The sequence below is a fragment of the Lutzomyia longipalpis genome, chromosome 1 (genome assembly GCF_024334085.1).
Source record: "Lutzomyia longipalpis isolate SR_M1_2022 chromosome 1, ASM2433408v1".
NCBI lineage: Eukaryota > Metazoa > Arthropoda > Insecta > Diptera > Psychodidae > Lutzomyia > Lutzomyia longipalpis.
The window spans coordinates 30,996,798-31,020,840 of NC_074707.1; the positions used below are offsets into that span (position 1 = coordinate 30,996,798).

General features: G+C 31.8%; 1 protein-coding gene across 2 annotated transcripts; it reads left to right on the forward strand.

The window, feature by feature from the left end:
- The first annotated feature begins 72 nt into the window (after positions 1-72).
- LOC129785861 (pituitary homeobox homolog Ptx1) lies at positions 73-21,821 on the forward strand. 2 transcript variants are annotated; one of them, XM_055820518.1, is made up of 6 exons: positions 73-1,741; positions 1,969-2,335; positions 5,391-5,841; positions 12,312-12,440; positions 14,239-14,489; positions 19,080-21,821. In XM_055820518.1, the coding sequence occupies exons 3-6, from the start codon at positions 5,541-5,543 to the stop codon at positions 19,692-19,694; spliced, it is 1,296 nt and encodes a 431-aa protein (XP_055676493.1). In that variant the 5' UTR covers positions 73-1,741; positions 1,969-2,335; positions 5,391-5,540; the 3' UTR covers positions 19,695-21,821. The 2 variants fall into 2 exon arrangements, with proteins under 2 accessions (XP_055676493.1, XP_055676492.1); XM_055820517.1 differs by having other exon boundaries at positions 73-2,335; positions 12,312-12,446.
- The last annotated feature ends 2,222 nt before the right edge of the window (positions 21,822-24,043 follow it).

The following is a 24,043-nucleotide window of genomic DNA, read 5'->3' on the forward strand; positions in this document are numbered from 1 at the left end:
CCACTACATCTCTACATATCTGTCGCACATGTGTAGCAATACTACCTCCTGTGATTTTTAGGGGCCGGGTTTATCGCTTTTGGTGGTATCAGTGACTCTGTAGGCGGAGCATCAGGGATGAATTTCTTCGTTTATTTTTTTGTTCATTGAAAAAATTTTTCATTAAATATATTTAAAATTTGTACCTACACTTAAGTAAAGAATATTTAAAAACAGAACAATAAAAATATTTTTAATTTAATTTTTCCCTCAAAATATCCATTGAAAATCGATCAATTTCTACATTAAGATAGGTACCCTATTTGATAATTATTCTGCTAGATCCTTAAAGATTTTTCTAAAGTCAGTAAAGAACTTGACTTTAGTATTTATGCAGTTTACTACAAAAATGTGTCTTCAGTTCTTTTTCTACAAAGAAAATACATAGAAATCAGTATAAATAATTTCTTACCGCCCATTTCGGTACACCATCACACAAATACATATAAACACAACGTAAGAATGGAACAAAGTTATATATAACTAGGCGTCTCCACCACCATCTTCTGCTACTTAAATGTACGGCGCAAGTCAAGAATAGAGGGGAAAATTCTAAAGCAAAATTCAAACATGATGGGAAAAGTTCATGAATGAAAACATTCCTAAAGGCAATTTTATCAACAAAACAGAATATAGAACATTTTAAGATAATACGTTAAGAAAAATATAATATTGTCAGATAGTTTTTTTTAGTATCTTATTTTAATTGACTACATTGTTTTTAGTGTACATATTTTAATGAAATCACCTGTTGCTACGTCCACATATACGATCAAAAATAGTCAAAGTTCTGATCAATATAAACAAAAGAGAAGACAATAGAGTGTTCAAGAATTTTTTTTTTAACTTTTGTGTTCTTGAACTTAAAATAGTATATAGCAAAGTTAAAAATTTTCCTATAAAAGTGTTGAAACCTTATCGAAGTGAAGCACATCAGGAAAAAAATCTGGCTGCATTTGATTGAGATAACGTATATTCTAACGCTTATCGCATACCACACGGTGGTATATGTTGTTCATAATTATCTACTCGATGTCGAGAATTTCAGTTTGAAACTCAAGTGATAACACTTCAGCCTACACGAACACACTTGGAGGAGAAAGAATCGTCGCACTTGTTTTTCATCAACTGATAACAATTTGGCTATCTCTGTCATCGTGCTGTGCACACTCTTTCAGGAGCACACTCAAACATCACAGAGTGAGTTTCACGACGAAAGCACGTACAACCGTTCCGTTCTGCTGTATGCCACAAATCAGTTCACTATTTCAGTCGCAGTGTAATTTTGGACGAATAACAAGAGGGTTCGATTTGGGTGCTTGATGTACTACAGACTGAATCCCAGTCATATAGAGTGTGCAGAGTGCCAGAGGGCGAGTAAGTGAATTTCCCCGTTTCGACGGATGATATCCCGGGTCTTTCCCATCGCGCACAGTGAACAGTAGCTATTTTGTGTGGCTCCGGATCAGGCTGCGAATAGACTGAGAGTTCCACAATAGCACTAAACTCTACCAAATAATAAATTTTTATTTTCGTGTGTGAACCAAAAATATCTGGTGTCACAGAAAGAAAAAAAAAACTCAATGGGAAAAACTACATATATAACGACTTTTGGAAAATAGTGTATTAAATACAACAAGTGATTTGCTTTCTTAAAAAAAATTGAGAGAAAAATAAAATTATGTGTTTGGTGACCGAGTAGGTAAACTCTGCTCTTATTAGTCAAGTGATGCAAAGGATAATTTGTAGGAATTTTGAAAAAAGCATCATCACTTCCTGCAATCAAACATCGTACATAATAAAAGAAAATTGAGAATTTAGTGGATTTAGAAGAAAAGCGATTGCCTCATTCTTGCCAGATTGTCTGACACAAGGTCTGGCAAGACCGCAAAACCTATAATACCATCTAATACTTTATAATACTTACAGAGAATCCCAAACCCCGCAGAGACATTATCATTGATTTTTATTTTATCTTCGGTTTCTTCTTCAATGAATATACGTTGTGAAAAAAATCCTTTTGTTTTGTCCACTCTATAACACGTGAATGGGATTCACAATACAGTTTACATTTTTTTTAAATGCCCATTCTTTAAAAAATCACACCATTGATACACATTCAAAAAATTCTGTGTGATTTGTTCTTTAAATTAAAAGTGCTCCAAAAGAAAACTTGGAATCGTAAAGTGAAAAGAAAATTGTGGAGAATGTGAATATTCTCACTCACTCAAGTCCCATAGAATTTGAGAATTATATAAGCGCAAGGCAACATCACGGTGGATATTTTAGTTATAAGGTGAGTGTTAAACAATACCCTCAAACAAGAGAAAATTTATAAATGTGAAATAAAGATCAAGCAATCTACGTTGAATTTTCCATATAATTTTGTAAATTTTATTTGTGCATTTTCACTCATTTTAGCGAAAATGTTAAAAATAAACATCGCGTCAGCAAACAATGTGCTATAATTTACGATTCTGCAAATAACAACGCAGAGGTTGTGAATAATTTAGGTCTAATAAATTGATAAGATGTATAATTTGCTCACCTTACATCCACTCAAGTTCTATTTTATATTCTCGTGTAAAATTTTATTTCTTTTGTAGGAATTCATAAATACAATTCAATGACACATGTATAGGAGAAAATATAATAAAAAGTTTAAAATAATATTTTCCTTAAGGAAAATTTTTTCGTCATCGGCAGACTAAAAAGATTTACTAAAATCTTCTTATGACATTTCTGATAGAATCCTTATATTAAAACCTTTAGCAATCAATACGTCATATTAAAATAAATTTGAGATGTCTTTTCTGTATCTTCTATAAAATGAAAAATCTGCTTCTTATGATTTTTACCTAGTTAAATCGATTGAAAGTCTACATAGCATACCTAAGCAAAATACAAGTCATCCTTAAAATATGTAATTGTTACAAAATTATGTTAAATTATCTTAAATAAAAGAAAATTATTTTTCTTCGAAAATTCAATTAGGTGTTATACCTTAAATTTCCTACTCACGAAAATCAATTTGTTATTTCAGTTGTTTTTTTCTTTATTTTTATCAGGGTTCCTAGAAATTTTAATTTACTCGTTTAAATTTAGGTGATAAGCATGTATATAGGACATTCATAGGTATAAATCGACTTAACTTCAAATCATCATGATGTCAATTTTTATTTAAAATCGATTTTCAATCGGCACATGTATAAAATACCAGGATAATCACAATATTTTAAAATACATGTCGCTATTTAAGGACATTGGTTAAGGAATCAAAAAATATTTTTTTTTATCCTCTTGCTTTAATCGAGTAAAAATTTAACAAAATAGCTTATCGAAAACTTTATTAAATAAAGCAAGTTCCGGTTCATTCATGACTCCTCTCGTAGAATATACTTAATGTTCAAGACATCCGGGTATACATAAGCTACAGATAGCGAATTACCCGACGGGTAAATTGGGATTTTTTAAAGTTGTTTTTTTTATTCTTAAAATTAAATAATCCATCATAAATAATTTACATAAATACAACATTATTGATATTCTTCTTCACTAAAGAATTATTATACTAACTAATTATTCAGTCAACAAAATCTGTATTCAAAAATATAGTTAAAACATTCCAGAAATTAAAAAAAATATGCTGCAAAACTCACAGGAATTTAATTTTTGATATCAATGTAATTTCCTTTAGTAATCATTCTGCCTCGAAAATATCAGCGAACTACCCGTCGGCAGTAGGTACCTCAAAATTTACTGGTATTATGTGTGAAACGCTCTGATAAAGAAAATCCATTGAAACCTTCTAGAATATTTTCAATTGAATTCTTTGTGTGCGTAGCGCATTTATTTACCTATTTATTTTCAAATTTGGCATAATAATTGGGAACTTATACGTTTGGAAAAGCAAGATTAATAATAATTTAACAAAAATAACATCCACTGGATTACATAATGTAGTAGCAAATCTTGTAATGATGATGGCGAAAAAATTATTTGAAAATTAGGATCGTTTTATATACATTAATGTTGAATGAAAAATATACATATCTGAGTTTCCACAGTGTGTGTACTGAAAAATGTGGCAGAAGTCTGTAGATCGTTTGGGACACATCACAATTCATTTAGTTAAGAATCTATATGAACAAGGTTTAAGTCCTTTTATGGCGCTGCATGCCCCTCTGAATGGACGAGTGTATAGTAGATATAAGATGTTGGGGTACAAATAATCACTAAAGCATCACCCCCAGCTTTCTCCAACCCCAGTCTCGGCATAAGCTGAATAATATGTATAATGGCGAGAGACGTCGGGACGGATGCTCTCAAAGCGTCGTTGACTATATATGGGCGGAGCTTTAGCCCATAACCCCACGACGTCGTTTCGGTGTACACACATATATTTAATAAATATAGGTATACATATATATATAGTACACAGGCAGCAACTACCATATACATATATTGCTATTTCTTCATATGTATCTATCTATATTTGGTTTCCTAGCCTCACATACTCCCAACATACGTAAACGTATATTTTATAAGGGTTATAGGGTTCTTCAAATTAGCCCCAGTGGCTGCGAAAGCTGTGGGGGACCGAATAAGAAAGATATATATTTTAAGATGGAGGCTTACGAGAGCTTCAAAAAAGATCTACTCTATTGCTGCTTTCAGCTATGAGTGAAAATCACAAAAGAAACAATACGGGTTTTCTCCTTCAATTTCTCTTACACACATCATGGAGTTTATAAACAAAAGATTTATTACTTTTTAGTTTTTTTTGTGAGATTTAAAAAAATATATGTATGAAAAAGTGTCTTTCATATACAAATGTATTTAAGTTTTCATGTGTTTATTAATCATTTGCAAACATAAGTTATTGAGACTAATTGAAAAGCTCTATAAATGCAAAATAATTAGCACATAAATGTCTGGCGGGTGACGATTCGGCGTTGTATTCTTCGAAATGTATTTAAGCTCGGCGGTCAAAATTTTTGTACAGCAGCCAATCTGGTTAAGCCAGTGTGATTAAAATATTACATCCTAGAGATCAACTGAGGATAAACAAGGATTCCGTCGGTTAGGCATTGTACATATACCAAATGCATTCCACACAGAGAGATAGAGTGGGAGAGAGAGAGAGAAAACGGGAATATTGTGGTTAAATGGTTCTCGAAATATTAATGATAATCATTTCATAAGCTTGTGTCATTAACTGAGATTATGGGTCTCGGAAGATTTCAAATCGTGTAGAGACAACTCAAACTCAAATAATTGAGTCTATAAATATTGCAGAATTGGTAGTGATTAAAAAATTAATTTTTGCTCTTATTTCCTTTTTTTCACAGGAAATTCAACATCGACATACGAAACAATTTTTTTGGATCCGCAAAACCATATAGCCATCCAAAACGATTCGATACCACGGATTTAGAGACGTCAGTATTCCAAACGCAAGGAGGCTGAATCAACTATCGGCCATATTTCCACCTGCTATCATGGAGCGGGGTGGGCTTGAAAGTATATCCGATTCTGCCGGACTCTGTCTTCAGGACTTAGTTGGTGGGGGCGGCAGTGGGAGTGCCGCTCAATCGGACCACTTGCATAATCATCATCCATTGCATGATTCTGTGGCAGCTGCGGTTAGTGTTTCATCAGCGATAACGGGCTTGATGACAGGTACGGGTGGTGCCGGCCTGGGGCACTTGCATCACAGTACACACGACATATCTGGGCATCATCACCACAGCGTTGTGCCACACACCCCTTCTCTGCATGAGCCGCTGGAGAAGTTAAAAAGTAAGTTGGCAATTCACAGATTAACTTTGCAGAGTTCAATACCAATTTGTTTTTAATTTGTAAAGAATTTGAAGAGAAAAAAGGGAAACCTGATCGGTTTTCTTCACCCCAAAGATAATCCCCTATGCGAGTAGTTTGTATTGCATAATAGGTTGTAATTATATAATACGAAATAATCATTCGTCACCCTCGACCCTAAAGTATATTTCTGACTAACGCGTGTGAAAAATCTCCTGAATGAATAGGGTGATCAATTAGCTGGAACGCAAATACACTTCTCGCTCACTTTCTCGCCTCATTTTTCTCCTAGCTATCAAAGCGAGACTGCTCTTCAGTATTCAAATAGTCCTCTCTGTGCACATGGTATACAAGTGTATATGCATATATAGTATAGCATAGTAAGCGATTTTATGGTGATGATGCCAATGCTCCTCCTGCACCGCGGAGAATGAAACCCTCAATTTTGCGTTGATATTGTGTCGAGGACAAAAAACGGAATGAAAATATATACATATGGGAGGTAATCGAATGAATTTGCTCTTCTGTTGATGGGAAATTCGTACACTTGTTGCCAAAACGAATCGAGATGAATTACGATGCCATTCACCACAACCTTTGCATAGGAAAAAAATAATATTCCTCCAATAAATTAGTTTTGTATAGAGCATGGGTAAGGTGGGTTCTTAAGAAATAATTCATGCAGAATAAGTAAATTTATTTCTTTGTCTCTATAGTATTGAAAATAAAATTCATAATTGAATTAAAGTGCCCATTTAAAAAAGCCAATAAAAGGTAATATAAATTTCCCACCATAATGGATAAAAGTAGCCGCAAAATATTATACCAAATGCGTTTGAATTAGGGGTTGACCACATTATTCATTTAGAAAGCATTAAAAGAGCATCACACGCTAAATAAAGACAATTTCACGAACATATAACGCATAGAATGGCATCTCAAACAAGGAAATTATTTGGCACCCCCTTTTTCCTGATTTGTCTGCGTTCCATTTGGCTAGAAAATTGGTCCCATATGGCCTCATATCGTTGCACACAACACCCTCATTCATTGTCAGTGGCATAGTATACACAGATTATGTATTATTTTATTATTATTGTATCATCATTCAACATGTAAGATAGGGAAGATCATCTGTGCCAACAGATTTGAAAACAAATTATTGCGGGTAATGGAATGAGAATTTGATTTAGAATTGATTCGTTTTGGAAAATATGTGACCTTTTAGCTGTGATTCTTTCGAAGAAAAGAATAGCACAGCTTCTGTGTACCACCTAAAATGCAATGTTGTCCGATCGGGCTCAAAATTGGGATGAGCACGAATTAGGGTCCCTACATTCCAAAAAACGTATGCGCCAAAAAAATTTTCCGGCCGGCCGTCCGTCCGTCCGTCGTATAAGGCTTAATTACAAGAGAACGGTAATAGATAGAGACTTGCGGTAAACGGCAAAGTTTAAATATCGACTGGAAGACATCCGATTATAAGGTCAAATCCACCCCCCCACCTCCCCGTCCGCCATTTTGAATAACCCCCAAATTTTGTTTTCACTATATCTCAGCCCCTATTATAGCTAGAGGTCTGAAATTTTGATATGTTGTAGGGGCCATCAAGACCTTTCCAACGATACCTCATTTTCAAAAATCGGTCAAGCCGTTTAGTCAATATGGCCGCCACAATTTTTTATCGAAAATCGACCATAACTCGAAAACGGCTTGACCGATTTTGATCAACCCGGGCTCAAATGAAAGCTCTCAACAAACCCTACAACTTTCTAGAACATCCGAAGTTTCAAAAGTGGCCGCTAGGGGGCCAAAAATCAAAAACAAAATTTTCGATGAGTTTTCGATGAATATCTCGAAAACTAAATCATAAATTTTGATTAAATTTAAGTATGTTATAGTTGAGGTCAAGACCTTTCCAACGATAGGTCATTCAAGAAAATCTATCGAGCCGTTTCGGAGATATAGCGCTCTAAAGTTAGTATTAAATATCTCGGGTTCTACTAGTCCGATTTTGATCATCTCAAGCGCAAATGAAAGGTTTTGTAAAACCCTATAAATGTCTAGAACATTGCAACTTCGAGAAATGACCGCAAAAGGCGTTAAAATCAAAAACAAAATTTTCGAAAAATTTAAACTCGAACTATTCGAAAACTAGATCATAAATTTTGATTAAATTTTAGTATGTTATAGCTTATATCAAGACCTTTCCAACGATAGGTCATTTATGAAAATCTATCGAGCCGTTTAGAAGATATGGACAATTAAAATTAATATAACATTATGGCTATAAGTAAGTAAAATGTCTACCAATTATCGCCCCGCGAAGCGGGGCGCTTTATATATAATGTATATAAATATGTATATATAAATGCAAAGTAGGACAGTAACCCTTTGGCGCCCCGCGAAGCGGGGCGCCTTATATATAATGTATATAAATATAAATGCAAATTAAGACAGTAACCTTCTGGCGCCCCGCGAAGCGGGGCGCCTTATATATAATGTATATAAAGTATATAAATATAAATGCAAAGTAAAATATAACGGTAAAATATATATATAGCTGCAAAGTATAGATTAAGCAGAAAAGGGAATGTACATGGTAAGTTTCACTTACGGGCTGTGATTCTTCCTTCAGAGGCCAAGTTAAATATATGTAAATGCAAAGTTTAATAGATAGCTACATGGTACAGATTAATCAGAAAAGGGAATGTACTGGTAAGTTTCACTTACGGGCTGTGATTCTTTCTTCAGAGGTCAGTCTAAGTGTGATATTTGATATAAGTTTGGCGGTGCAAACTCTGGGGAAGGATGACTCGCGCCACGAATCACAGCCAATGCGCGAGTTAGCCTTCCCCCAGAGTTTGCACCGCCAAACTTATATCAAATATCACACTTAGACTGACCTCTGAAGAAAGAATCACAGCCCGTAAGTGAAACTTACCAGTACATTTTTTTCTCTCTCCTATTGTCTTTCGCTCTTGTGTTAGAATATAGACAAAAAAATATACCATCCTCTTTATTCATTTTGCTTTCATCTTTAAGACTGGCTGTATTTAATTAACGAAATATGCTCAGTCCATGAATGATATATCTAAGTCCAATAAAATCCCACTTAATCTAACCATCCGCTAGACAGACGTTGCACCTGACACTAAAGAAAAATCTTCAGAGAGGTCGAAAGGCACGTACCACCGCCTTGTCACGACAATTTTTATGCTTTTTTTTCTCAACATCCTTCTTTGGCAAACAGGATAAGACTTCATTGATATAGTTCATAAGGTATATGAGATTTTCTCTCTCTCACTCTCTGTATTATATTTCAGTGATCATAGAATGCATATTCATCATGTGAAGATATTAGGAAAGAGAGAAAGTTAGTGTACATCCCCTAAATCGTTTCCCATAAAAATTGACTTGGTCCATCCTTCAGTTTGAAATGTGTGATTTATAGTATGATTTTGGGATGCCTCAACAGTATGTCCAGATGGTGTGCTATCTTTTTTGGTCTTTTTGGTAAATACAGTAAATATTTAGGATCAGAGAAGGGGATGGTAAATTTACTTCTTTTGATTTCGATTTCAGGGTACAAAAATCAATTCATGGAAAATGTTTATTTTGCATTAGGGGAGTGACTATATCACACATGAAAACATATTTCATTTGTCTCTTTGATTTATTGTGCAAGAAATTCAAATGTGTGTATAACATTTTTTAAAATAATAGTATTATATTTATAAATGTACATTTATACATACATATCTTATTATTTAGGTACGTGTTATACCCCATTCTTTTAATTCACATTCTGTATGGAGACAACTTCTAATTTAACCACTTAATTGAGACACAAGCATTATAAGACACTCACTTTTCCTCTTCTGGTAGTTAATTTGTTGTTATATTGTACCCAGGTTTTTTCTCTCAGGTCATATCATAAGCAAATATTTACGAGACACTTGAGTCTCTTGTTAAACAATGTTGTAATCTCATGCTGCTGAAGGACCTCATGACTATTTGTACAGTATCAAATATCATGTAGCTCCAACAGAACGAAAATCAACACAAATTTTGAAAGCAAAGCCTTTTTTGTTCCTTCTATCACAGTAGGTATTTACTGAAAATATATATAAAGTCTGCTTCATAATATTATTTTATTATGTCTTCAATTTTTTCTCACCTGTCTGCTCTTAATTAGTTACAATTAAAATGACTTTTTATTTATTATTTGAAAAAAAAATTAGACCAGGTATTAATAATACATCTATAGCTTGTCAAATTGACCCCCAATGATGCTTCAATTAAATCTACATAGGTACTATTTCTATAATTATGAATTTGTAAAGTTTGCGAAATAATAGTTGATATGCCTACATTTTGCATTTGTCTATTCTACTACTAATTTGGCACTATTGTTTATCATTTTCAAAAGGCCATGATATTCTTTTTGATCTACTAGAGCCCTCCCATACACTGATGAGTGGGCGGGGGGAGGGTTAATAAAGCATAGAAGATAAATTTATACCTACATAACTCTTCTAATTCATTTTAATCGGATAGTAAACAGATAAAACCAAAATCTAATAAAATACTTAAAATTTATTTGCACCAAGATTAATTCTGATCAATTTTATTATACACGCTGAATACTTTCAGTAAACAAAAGATAGGTATATACATAATTTAAACTCTCATTAGTTAGTAAATATTCTTGAATATTTATATTACACACCAACACACTTTAGTTACATAATGAGGCATTACTTAAAATTTTGTTGGGAATAAAAGTAGATTTTCTTCATTTTAGGGCCTATTAGCCAAGTACTTAAATTCATTTTAGCATAAGAATCTGTATTTCTTATGTCCAAAAATTTTACTTCATTTGAAGAAATTTATTAAACTAAAAATCAAAGACCTCTTGCAGATATTAGAAAAAAAATTAAGCAATGTCACCAAAATCTCGACAGATGTGTTAAAATGAATAAACTTTGAGTCAGATATGAAATACAAAAGGGTTGAAAAGTCACATGGTATCCATAGAACAGATGATTATTGCGGTTCATACAGAGATTTTCACAGTCAGTTAAACTAAACGATAGAAAGATATTTTCCAACTATTCTCATCATTTCATTGCCCGATATAGAGCCACATACAGTATTATATATCTGCTTGTTATTTTTGTATCAGTCACATGGACCTTATAGATTTTTCCGATACATTTACACTTATGGTGGGATGTTTTTTTTAGGTAGACAAAAGTCTAAAATGGAAAAATTGCTTGTATCGTTGTTTTTATTTACTGATTCATCGCTGTGCCTGGATGATATCAAAATTATTAGAAAAATAGTATTAATGATGCGTTTATTCTCCTTGTAATCAAACCTGCATTTTTTTTAATGTAAAATATTAGACGGGTTGTTTAAAATGTATACCTAATAAACCTTAAGAGAGAACTGCATATACACGTTATAAAAAATACCTTCCTAATTAAAATTTTTGGTTATTATATAAAATATTCCATTTTTTGGGGAAAAGCTGTATATATTTTCATTCCATATGTTAAACTTTATTGAATGTGACAATTTTCATTTGCAATGCCGCGGTTTTCAGGAATATATGTAGGTACATACATATAAAATGTACATATGTTGTTATAGCGAAGAGAAGAAAGAGTGTTCCTATTAATTGATGTTAACAACAAGCTTCGTTGGTATATTTTTCAACCAGAGTGTCAAGCGACGATTATATGTTCCTGGGGCCATTTAACACTTGTCAGGAATGCTGAATTTATGATCAAAATATAAATTACATATTTTTTTTCTCAAAACAGTGCTGTAGAGATTTTAGTCTGGAGAGAGCAAAATTGGAATTATTTCATCGTGTCAAAGTAAAGACGAATCTTTAATCTGCTTTTATTAATATTCTATTTACCTCATAATATTTCAAAAAGAAAAAAAATATTGCCACTCTTTCATGACAAATAAGTTAGGACGTGAAATTTGTTTAAGATGAGTAATGCCACTTGACTTTACAAGAGCATTCTCTATAATGCAATTTTTTTTTAAAAACGTTTATCGCGTGTACTGTGGAAGTAAAATTGTTGTTTTCCTACGATGAGGACTCTGAACACGTTCAACAACTCTAATGAATATTAAAGTGAGTACATTAAGTCCATAAATCCCTTTTATGATCCTCCACACAACGATCACAGTATTGCTCTCTTTAAACTCAAATGGCCCTGGTGGAAGAGCATAGTTATAAAAAAGATAGTGCTATATAATATTTACTGATGAAGATAACCATATCCAATGTGCATCTTTACATAGAGATGCCAAGAGAGAGAGGAAAAAAATCAGATGCACTTTTCCTTTAATATTCTCTGCTTCAGTTGCTGCACAGAACAAATACAATAAAAAATTAAAATTCAATGTTTTACTCTATCTTTTTCAAGTGTGGGCTGAAACTGGAGACTTCAGAGACAATACACATAGCGCAATGACGGCAGTTACTAGTGGAATGGATCATACTCAACTAAATTTCCAGTCTTCAGCATCACGAGGAAGAAGCAGAGATAGAAAAGGTGAAGGTACGCTTTGAGTTACCTAAAATGCAGAGTGAAAATTGGATATATACCTCGGCATAGGTATAATTCCATTGCACTCTCTGTGCTTGTATGTGATGGTGTAGGTGACAAATGAAAGAAAAATGATTTTAAATTCATATCTATTTACAAATGACGAATATTCTCATTCCCATTTTTTGGGAATCTTTCTTAAACCTAATTTGTCATATAGTGACATGCTTTATTGGAAAGCAAACCGTGTCTAGACAATTTTGATAAAATAGTTAACATTTTATTGGTGTATGTACGTCATATTTAGGTTGTTCTAATGGGAAGGTTATGTGCATTAGACTAATAATGTGATTGCACCATGGTGAAATTTTCAATCAATCATCGAACAATATGACACATTCTTTTCTAACACGCCAAAGCGTCGTCTTCACATAAGCACGTGTATTAGATATTTCTATGCATATATTGTTAGGACGATTAGATCAAAAGAGATCGAAGTATATCACTTAATATGTTCAGATTACACTGCCTACAAGTCAAGGAATACAGATCGATATATTTTTGAAGTTATTTTGTTGTTTTAGGATCAAAATAATTTATACGTTTTCCTTTTTAGCTGTCTTTCTCATTTCCATGAAAATATTAAATGAGAAAGAAAATGTATTTAGTTATTAAATTTTCAGAGATTCGATAAATTACATGACTGCCTGCTATTAAATCTCATTATAAATCTATAAAAATCACGATAAAAAAAGCATGGGAAAGATAGAAGATTTCTTTTATTCTGAATATGACCTTAATCCCAAATCCGAACTCATTTAATTTATCAGTTCATATCATATTACATATCAGCTTTTCCAACTATGTCCATAATACATCAAATGGAATTTAAGGCAACAATTATGGAATTTACTTACACATCATTGCCCTTTATAAATGTCCCATCTTTTCTTGTATCATGACATATCAAACACTTTCCATGAATTTGTATATTATTATAAGGCGCCATCGATAAGAATGTTGATTAAAAATGTCATTAGTGACGCCATATCGTGTGATGAATGTAAGGTAAATATACTTTACATGAACCTACATGTATTCATCTACCTACATATTGTCGAATTGAAGTATTGATAAAAATCGATCAAATTATAATTAATTACATTTGGCGACGTAATGATGATCATCATGATCAGTCAAGGCAAAGTTCAATATGTACAACGTAGATTTATTTTTGCAAACTACCAATTTTTTTTATACATTCATGACATTTATAAATCACTATGAGAACGAAGCAGATTTGTGATATTTTTTCAATACCTTTGAAAATATGATTCTTCTTATTAGGAAAACAACACCGAAAATCGAAATGATTATTTTTGATATTGTACCACGATCTCTGGTCAAAAGCATTCACTGACTGAATTTTCTGATCAATAAATGCAACTGATAAATCAATTTCCAACGTATAGGGAATACATGATTCTCACAATGTCTACTCCTTACACCCATAAAGCTTAATATTCGGATTTTTCTTTATACCTACCTGTCGATGATTCCTTTGAGTGATGACAAAGAATCATTAAAATTCATAACTGCTCTATATTTGCTGTAAGACTGACGAAAGCCATCATACATAATTACGAATGACTGATTAGAATATTAGTGATAGCTTTACTTTGGTAATTTGTAGTTATATTAATCCTAGACTTACCGCAAGATTCAGGCCAATATGAGAAATTTCACAGTGAATTGAAATATCAATGTCATTAGTTATTTAGAACAGTATCTTTTATTTCCATAGGAAATCGTTCACTAGAAGCATCAGTGAAAACGGAAGCAGTTACACCTGGCCTGAGTCACGATGACACCATTGTGTCTACAGATGAAACGAAAAATGACAAAAAGAATAAAAGGCAAAGACGCCAAAGAACTCACTTTACATCTCAGCAGCTTCAGGAATTGGAACACACATTCAGCAGAAATAGATATCCTGATATGTCAACACGTGAGGAAATCGCCATGTGGACAAATCTAACTGAAGCAAGAGTCAGGGTAAGTGCACCACATTACAAAATAAAGTGTGAATATCGTGGTTTGTTTATGCGAATGCACGCTCAAATTTAATACACCACCATTATAGATATAGATTTGGGGTTGAATATTCAACGTAAATCCAACATCATTGTGCCAATAAACTGCGTGTAATGTAAACAATTATTCTATATCAATTATCCTTTGAGTACACACTGTATAGGCTAGGCAGTGTATATGGAAACTGTAAAGCATTTAGGCTCAAAATTATATTGCATAGCCTATCCTGAATGGTGTTGAATTCTAACATACCGATAATACAGCCTTTCATTTACATCTGCGATAATTAAATTTGTTTATATCGTTGTATTTAATGTAACTTTTAATCTAATTAGCAAACTGATAGTGATTAGTTGCACCTAAAATTAATTTTAAAGTCTCAATAAATTTTTAACATTAGTTTTTCAGTTTATAATCTAATTTAATATTATATTTATACGTTTAACCAAAGCCTATTATGCATATGTACATTTGTAGGGATATTGTTACCTATAGCACCTGCTATTTTACACTGCCTGATTACCTATAATAATTCTTTAAAACCAAGAATCATATGACAAAATTTTGACAACTGACATTGTTTTAAAGGCATTATACATATTTCAATGAAAACTGTGTATCCGTGTAGATAACATGAGTAAAGATAAGAATAACAATTCCAAACGCTGTTCTTCAAATCGGCTCTATAATTGTGAAATTTTCAATCAATAATTTTATGTTTGATAATAGTGACTGAACACAAAAATAATGTTTATATATTCAAAACAATTTTTAGTAGAAAAAGCAATTTTTAATCGTGTCGTAGGAGATTAAAAATTCACAGAAACCTCTTCAAAATTTTCTTAAAAAAGTAGTTTCATTTTACATAAATTAATATGATAGTTAAGCATAAGATGGAATTATAGAACCAAATTTCGAAATCCATTATGATTTTTTGCCTTGCAATATATTTTAATGGAACACGAGAAATCCCCCAAAATTTTAATATATACACGAGATGGAAAACTTATTGCACCTACTAAATTTTTTTAGGGATGAAATTTGCAAAATAATATTTCACATATGTATGCATTTTATACCACCCCGGCATTAGCTTGTGTAAAAAAAGGGGTTGATAAAATATTTGCAGTTGAGGGGTGTTTCTATCAACCCCTAAAAGGGCTAAAAGTGATCACATGGATGAATAGTTTTTAACGTTTCCCGCATGGATAAATAATGTCCTTTTTTCACCATCGGCCTTTTGAACAATGCAAAGTAAGTAAACAGGGAGTTCACGATAATAATGAAAACATTTAGCTGTTATTCAGTGGTGAGATTGATGATATACAAGGGGCTGATGTAGGTAAACCATAAGAATTTATGGGTTTGCCTGCGATTGAACAATTTGTCCGTCCCCTAGCTATTTTTCTTCCCTTTGCAAAAAAGCAGCGCAATAAAACTGATGCATTTAAAATGAACTTTTTTTTTCAATTTAATTCTTTTAAAATTTTAATTTTTATAATTGCTTTACTAATGTCTACGGGGTAAACGAGTAAACATAATAGTCATATATTTTTGTTCTAAAGTTTAAACGGAATATGAAATGAAACTCAACGCGGTTTTCAGAGAGCTTTTTAACAAAATCAAGAGCTTAGAAATTGCATATAGCAGTAAAATATACCTACGCTAAAGCTAATCCCCTCCTGGCATATTTACGAGAGAAACAAGGCAAAATGTATAAATAAAGCGGGAGTCGAATGAAATATTCTATTTATTTGAATGTTTGTTACTATTGTAACAACCAACGGAATGTTGTATGCAAATTATCGATATGGTCAGTGAAAAATATCATTTGGAACAAATCGTAATTTACTATAGAGGTGCTACATTGCTTTGGTGGAAGTAGGAACAGATTTTAACTTTCCATTGAATATCGGTTTGAGTTGTAGGTTTATACATAATATTTAACTTTTATACATAATATTTAAGTTTTATTTAAATTAAAATAAATTAATGAAAGCTCTCGGGAAATCATCTTATTAATAGAATCTGACAAAAGAGGAAATATAAGAGCTTTTGTGATACATATATAGATACTCACTTAGATTTTTTAATGGTGATGAGAAGTCAAGGGAACTAATCAAATGCAAAAAATTTCCACAGGCATGTGAAATAAGTAGTTTTCTTTGCTTTCTTATGAAACTCTACTCAACTGACCAGCTAGTAAAATTTTCATCCTAAACAATTCTATTGGTTTAAGTTAAATTTTATTAAAATTAAAATTTTTTTTTATTAATTAGTTAATTTAACTTTCTAAAAAGGGTTAAAGGGAAGTTCTTACAATAAACTACATAAAAACGCGGTATTATCTTGTCAACCTCATATAAAACACAAAATATTTTGCTATACCATGGAACCCATGGAGCCTTTGTCTACCTACATGTAGATTCTCATATATTATAAATTGCGAACGATCTATGATTTTAGTGCAACATTGCCAAAATTTAAATTTCATGATATGCGCAGAACTATGTATAAGCTGGATGTGAATGTGCGGAGAATCTCAACTCGATATTGTGCTCATGAAATACGACCATATTCAGCTTTATGCATATACGATTCAAATGGTAATCCATTGAGATTTATTGTCTTAATCATACAGGGATTAACCTTATGTCGTTGAAAGGACTACGCGTGTTTGTATAAACATATAATATAGACAATTGTTCCTGTGATATATCATTTAGTTACTCCTATGTACACATATGGTCCTTTATGTAAATATTCTGTACATAAACAAAATTAATTTATACCCCAATATTATTTTAAAAAAATATTTTCTCAAAAGCTCTCATGGTCTTGTATTATTTTACATACAAAATATTTGGTGGTAAAAATAAAATTGCTATAAATATTATTGTGTCATTGAGATTAATGTTTTCTTTAACAATTATTACGTGCTTCATGCCAAAAAATAAGGACATAATTGTTATGTACATACTTTTTAATAAATTCACATTGAACTCATCTTAAATTTTGCGAAGAATCTTTCATTATTTAAAAAAAAAATATGTAGGTTTTCATATTCTCCGTAGATACATACATACATATTATGCATAGGTATATTTATGTGTATAGTGGTATACTTTGAAAGGTGGGGCCTCTTACCATATGAGTATTATTTGTTATTAATTAACTCATGCATGTTATATCAAGGAACATGTACTGCATGTGCTACAATATTCTGAGGGGGCATTTGGTAGGATTATGTAATGCCATCATACATATTGCAAATAGGGATATTCTTGTCAACGAAGATTCTAGGATACGCATGTGCAACATACATACAATTGGATGCTCGGACCACCATCCACCCAAATTTCCCCCCTTTTGTATTTGACACTCGTACATATCTGAAGTAGGTATATTGTGCAGTGCATATGCCTTTGTAATTTCAACAAAGGGGGGATAATGAGAGTATGCACCAAATATGTGGATGATTTTGTGTATGTTTTGAGGGTGGTTTTGCGGTCTTGAATTACAGAACATTTTAATTACATTCATAATATGCACAAAACTGTCCAGCTATCTCTCTGATTCAACCATATCATTATGAAGGATATAACTAATGTATGACCAATTGTGTCAACATTTCCCACTCTACAAAATTTGTTAATAATAAATAAAACCTCGTTTCTGGCACGCATAATTATAAAATTGACATCTCTCCCGCACAAACAATTCATACAAATTTTACTGTAACTTCAATAAATTGAAATCCACGGTTGAATATGTATTTATACGGGTATATCAATACATATATACATAATATTTATTTATACATTTTATATACTTGATGGTAAAAACATATAAACATAAAATTACAAGGGTGCGTTATGCAGCATTCGCATAAATTTAACATCCTTTCGTTATGCTGATTTAAGGACACAAGCATGCAATGTTCCGGATTATGAAATTAATCCCTGATTTACACTATAGTTTCACAATAATTACCGGCACACGTATTAAATTTTCCGTCTAATTTTTCGTCAAATTCCCATTGTACAATTCTTTGCAATGTTTGAAAAAATATTAAATGCAGATATCTGAAAATTAATGAATTCATGTGATTTCTAATGTTATCCTTAATCAATAGTATTAACAAACTTTATCATATCATAAAATATATATTCAAAAACATTCATAGTCTCATTATTTTAACATATTAGATTCCGTGGAATTATTTAATAATGAAATTATGATATAATCTTTGTATATATTGCATTAACACTAAAACTGAAAATTTAGTTTTAAAATAAATCATTTAGTTGTTTATTAGAACATTTGGATTTTTGTTAAAGAAATAAACTCTGTGATAGTAATTTACTCTTTGTAAATTGCTACAAAAATTCGGAAATTTGGGAAACACAAAAAATCACAATGTTGAGTTTAATTTTTTACGTGTGGGAAAACCATAGTTTTAAAATAGAAATTTCCTAATGAATAAAAATGAAACAAAAAAAGTATTTTTAGAATCAATAAAATAGAGTGATTTATTTATATTTATTTTAGGTATGGTTTAAAAACCGTCGGGCCAAGTGGCGCAAACGTGAGCGGAATGCGATGAATGCGGCAGCCGTCGCGGCGGCAGATTTCAAGAATGGTTTCGGGACACAATTTATGCAGCCCTTTGCTGATACAGATACGCTGTATACATCGTATTCCCCATACAATAATTGGGCAACAAAAGTGCCGTCCCCCCTTGGAACGAAAACTTTCCCTTGGCCTGTGAATCCACTAGGATCTGTAGTATCAACAAATCATCACCAAAATTCAGTGAATTGCTTTAATTCGTCAGCATCTTCTGTGGCTGTAAGCATGTCAACATCAGGAACTATGTTACCTGGCGGTATGGGTACTGGTCTCGCTGCAACTGGACCGGGTACTGCTGTTGCAGCACCACCGTGCCCATATACCAATCCCACCAACCCCTATTCAATGTACCACCATCGCGCCACAGCCGAACCATGCACAGCAATGAGTTCAAGTATTGCGACGCTTCGCCTTAAAGCTAAGCAGCACACATCTGGATTTAGTAGTCCCTATTCAGCTCCGTCTCCTGTATCAAGATCTAATTCAGCGGGTTTGTCCGCCTGTCAGTATGCTGGTGTAACGGACACCGTGTGAGAAAACGCATTGGGCTCCTTACTAAGTAGCCAACTTCAGCATCACACTCACAAGAGTCATGAAGATGATGATTTACTGGGGCCCAATAATGATGGTGATGATGACGAAGAGATACAAGATTGAAGTGAAATTTCATCTGAATTCCAGTAAGTGTTTTAAATCGCAATTTTCTTATCGTCAACCGAGAACAATGGCGGGAGAAATTTTTAGCATTCTTTCCATTAACAATGCCAAAATGTTTAAGCCTACAAGTCAGATTAGTATTTTGGTATGATATATGTTCTTGGTCATTTAATTTACATTTTTTTAATCAAATTTTTAATTTTAAAACATTTTTTTTATTCAGCCCTTAACACAAAAAGACTCTAAAAATTAGGTCTTGATTTAAAACAAATGCTAATCAATATAAAGTTCTATCTTTCGCAATTTCCATGTTAATGATAGTACAAAGTGCAAGAAAAAGAGATTCTTCCAGCCATTAGAATGATTGGGATAATCTATCATGAGAGAGGATATACTAAAAAAAATATTAGATAGATCCTATCATCAAAATATGAGCATATTCTCCATTTTTTGCGTATACGTGACTTTCTTTAATACTCATATCACTTATCATCTAATTGGAAATTGAAGCCAAATAATGTTTTGTCTACTTTTATCGCTTAGTAAGGTAAAAAAACCGTGCTAAACCCATTTATAAATGAAAAATCTCTGATTGGCTTCAGTTTCTAAATGGGCGTCAATTCATGCCGAAATCGCGATAAGAATCACCTAATTACCAGCGTAGAAGTGTTATCATTATTTAATTTGGGCTTTAATCAGTACCGAAATGGCTTATCAGCCAAATTAGAGGCGGTTCTTTTCTTTTGCCACGGCATTAACTGAGTCATGGGGCAGTTTGTGGGTATATCACAAAAAATACTTTTATTATATGAAAGCAAAATCTAATGATAAATTGAATTGGCAAAGAGTCATCAATCACAGTTTCCCAAAAATATACTCGAGATGACAAGAATATTGCGGAGAAAACTTTCAAAAAAAAAGGAACAGATTGCAGATGTACATACATAATTTGATTTTTAAAAATTATGTTTAATTTTCCATCGCACTTCTGCAGGAAGGAAACATTTACATAAAGTCAAATAACATTCTATTAGGATTTTATTACTAAAAAAAAAATGCCAGCATACGTGAGAGTGTGTTGCTCAAAACCCTTGGAAGGAATGTGAATAAAGAGTGAAAACATTGACACATCAGTTTTGAGAGTCATGTGCAATTTGTAAAAAAATACTACAATTTAAGTTTATTTTATTTTATACATTTGGATTTGAAAGTCAGAAATTTAGTCAGAAAATATAAATTTAGGACAAATTAAGTTAAAGAACTAGTTTAATGAAAAATAAACTTAGTAATTAATAGTATAGTTCTTTGATTAAAACTAAAAAACAACCTCCACAGGTAGGAAGATAGGATATAAGAGTGAATTGTAAATAAATATGTATGTAATTGAAATGGAAAAGAATTACCTTCCAATTTTAAATACAATACCTACATGTGTAATGAATGAATTTAGAAACTCACAATTTACTTGTCTGATCTCATTCATTTTGGATTTTCTGTCTGAATTAGACAATAACACTAAATTCTGAAAAAAAAATGCGTATGACTACCTGAAATTTAAATGATTTGTGCATGCGATAGATTGGTCAAAAGAATAAATTACTTAAATAAATGTATCCAGAGAAATTTACTACTTTCATTTTTAGGATAGTCTTTTTTTTACCAAAATAAAATACTTAATTAAATTTAGATTATTTTTTTTACAACATTACCTACTTAAAAGAATTATTCATGAGAAATTATACTCGTTAATCTGTTTTTGGTTTCTTTATTTTCTTATACATTTATACTCTGGATGCATTTCTCTGAACTTCAGCAAGACACTTTTTTATAGCACACAAAATGCAAAAAATAAAAACTACAGAAAAAATGTACATTTTTGAAGAAAAGAAACATCTCTACATAAACAAATAAATTTATGATTAAAAAAAGAAAGTAATTAAATATCACACGTCAAATAAGAGTTGTCTAGTCAGATGATATAAAGAATAAAAATTTAAATTAAAATCACATTAGTTTTATTAGACTCACCATCTACATACTGTGTTGAATTATTTTCCTCTCACTCTGATATCTTGTAATGGGATTCGTCTGTGGAGAAAATCATGGCGATAAAATGAAGGAAAATTGACCCTTATTTTACGAGGTTAATAAAACCGAAATTCGGTGCGAGAAAATTCATACGCATGGTGCTCTGTGTATTTATATATTTTAGAAGAAGAGAAAAAGGAGGAGAGAATGTGAAAGTATCTCACACTGAGAAGATGAACGGAACAAAACCACCCCTAATCCGGACAACAAAAGGGATCCCATTTAATGAAAACTATTTTGTTATTTAGCACTATACGATACGGTTTGAAAGATGAATTTATGTACATATACTTTGATTTGATTACAGAGGGTGAGTATGTGTGTTTTGAGGGTGCATTGTATAATGATATTAATTTAGGTGGAATAATGAATGAGGAATGAAATAAAATTTGGATTAAAATGGTAAGTGAATTTTAATATTAAGTTCATCAATCAAATAATATATTCCACGGCCATGTGTACACATTTAGTTTTTGCGGTTCTAACTTGAATATTAATAAAATCTATTATCATCAACTGGTTCAATGAATAAATGTTTATTGGGTGTATTGCAACGGCAACTTCAAATGTTGTTTCCAAATTTTGGACAAAAAATCAAGCATAAAATAAAATGTATTTTGTATTGTATGTTTTTATTTCAACCCTAATTCAAAATAAAATACCAACTCTAAATATATAAAATTAGGAAAGAGATTTTGTAGATATTGTAAAGATTATGTACTCCCATGAAGTTAGTTAAGACGTAAGAGTTTTACTAGATTATGTTTATGCGTTAAGATTACGCGAAAATGATCTTTTCATCCGTCGGTTATCAATGGTAAAAGCACTAGCTTTTGCATGAAAAATCCTGATGGAGTAAACTTATGTGAATAGTTACTAAAACCTCAGTTTATTTCTATAAATAAAATGACAAAACACCATAAAAAGCTTTCTTGGGCAATATCATTACAATTACACCATTAAATCATGCTATAAAAGCAAAAATCAAATACAATTATTGATCGAATCTTGAACGGATTTCAAACATAAAACAAAAATCAACTTATTACAGACACTCATAACATAACTCCAAGAGTCATGGGCGCAAAGGTACATATATATTTTTATACATGAATATATAGTAATACATGTATGAAATGATACAGAAAAAGCTTTGTGTAAATCCCTAATTAGTTTGGTCCTGCCATAAATATTCAAATCAAAACTTCGAAAGCCAATTATAAATTCTGAATGTAAAGTGTTACAATTATTCATCGGAGTCGTTGCCTTGAATATATTATATTTTATCATGTAACATCATCTAAAATTCTATATATTGTACATAAAAGCAAATAAAAGCTCTTGTTAGGCTTCACATTTAGTAGGTAATCTTTAAATAAATTTTGGGGTTTTAAAACTATTAGTATACTATATAAATATTATACTATTTTTTCACTAAAAAAAAAGATAAACTACTATTTTTTTTAATTTTTTAAAAAATCATAAAATGCAGAAAGAATGCTTGAAAATGTTTTTCAACCCTCAAAAAATGTCTGTAAATGAAAATATGTATGCTTTTTTCCATCATTGTAACTCAGTTTTATAGTATGTACTTGCATATTTGGTATACGTATACGTATGCTATGTGTATGATATAAAATCGTAAAAAAGAATACACAGTCGAAATAAGAATAAGAAACGCTGTATACAGGAAAATTGGATTGCTTTGTTATGTTACTTACGTAATTTTGGGGTTTAAATAGGCATAACTTGGTGAGGAAGAATAAGCTGTGATGTGCAGATAAGGGTAGTTGGTTGTAGCTGATTGAGTGGCGTTGTCTCGAGAAGTAAATACATACATAATACATTACATAGGTATATAGGTATACTCAAAAAACGACGAAATGAAGAAAAGTGAAAAACAGAATTAAGGTCGAATGTACATGCATAACTTTTAAGGAGATTTTCTTTCCCTATGTCACCAACGACCATAAAACCAAAATTAATTTTTTGCTCATTACCTTAAAGAATGGAGCAAGAAATTAGATATTTTATACGAGACTTCCATTGTGAATGGGATTTAATCTTTTATACTATGCAAAAAGCCCCACTCTGCAAAAATATTTTTCTTCTGTCCCTCCCCTATATCTCTCACAAGA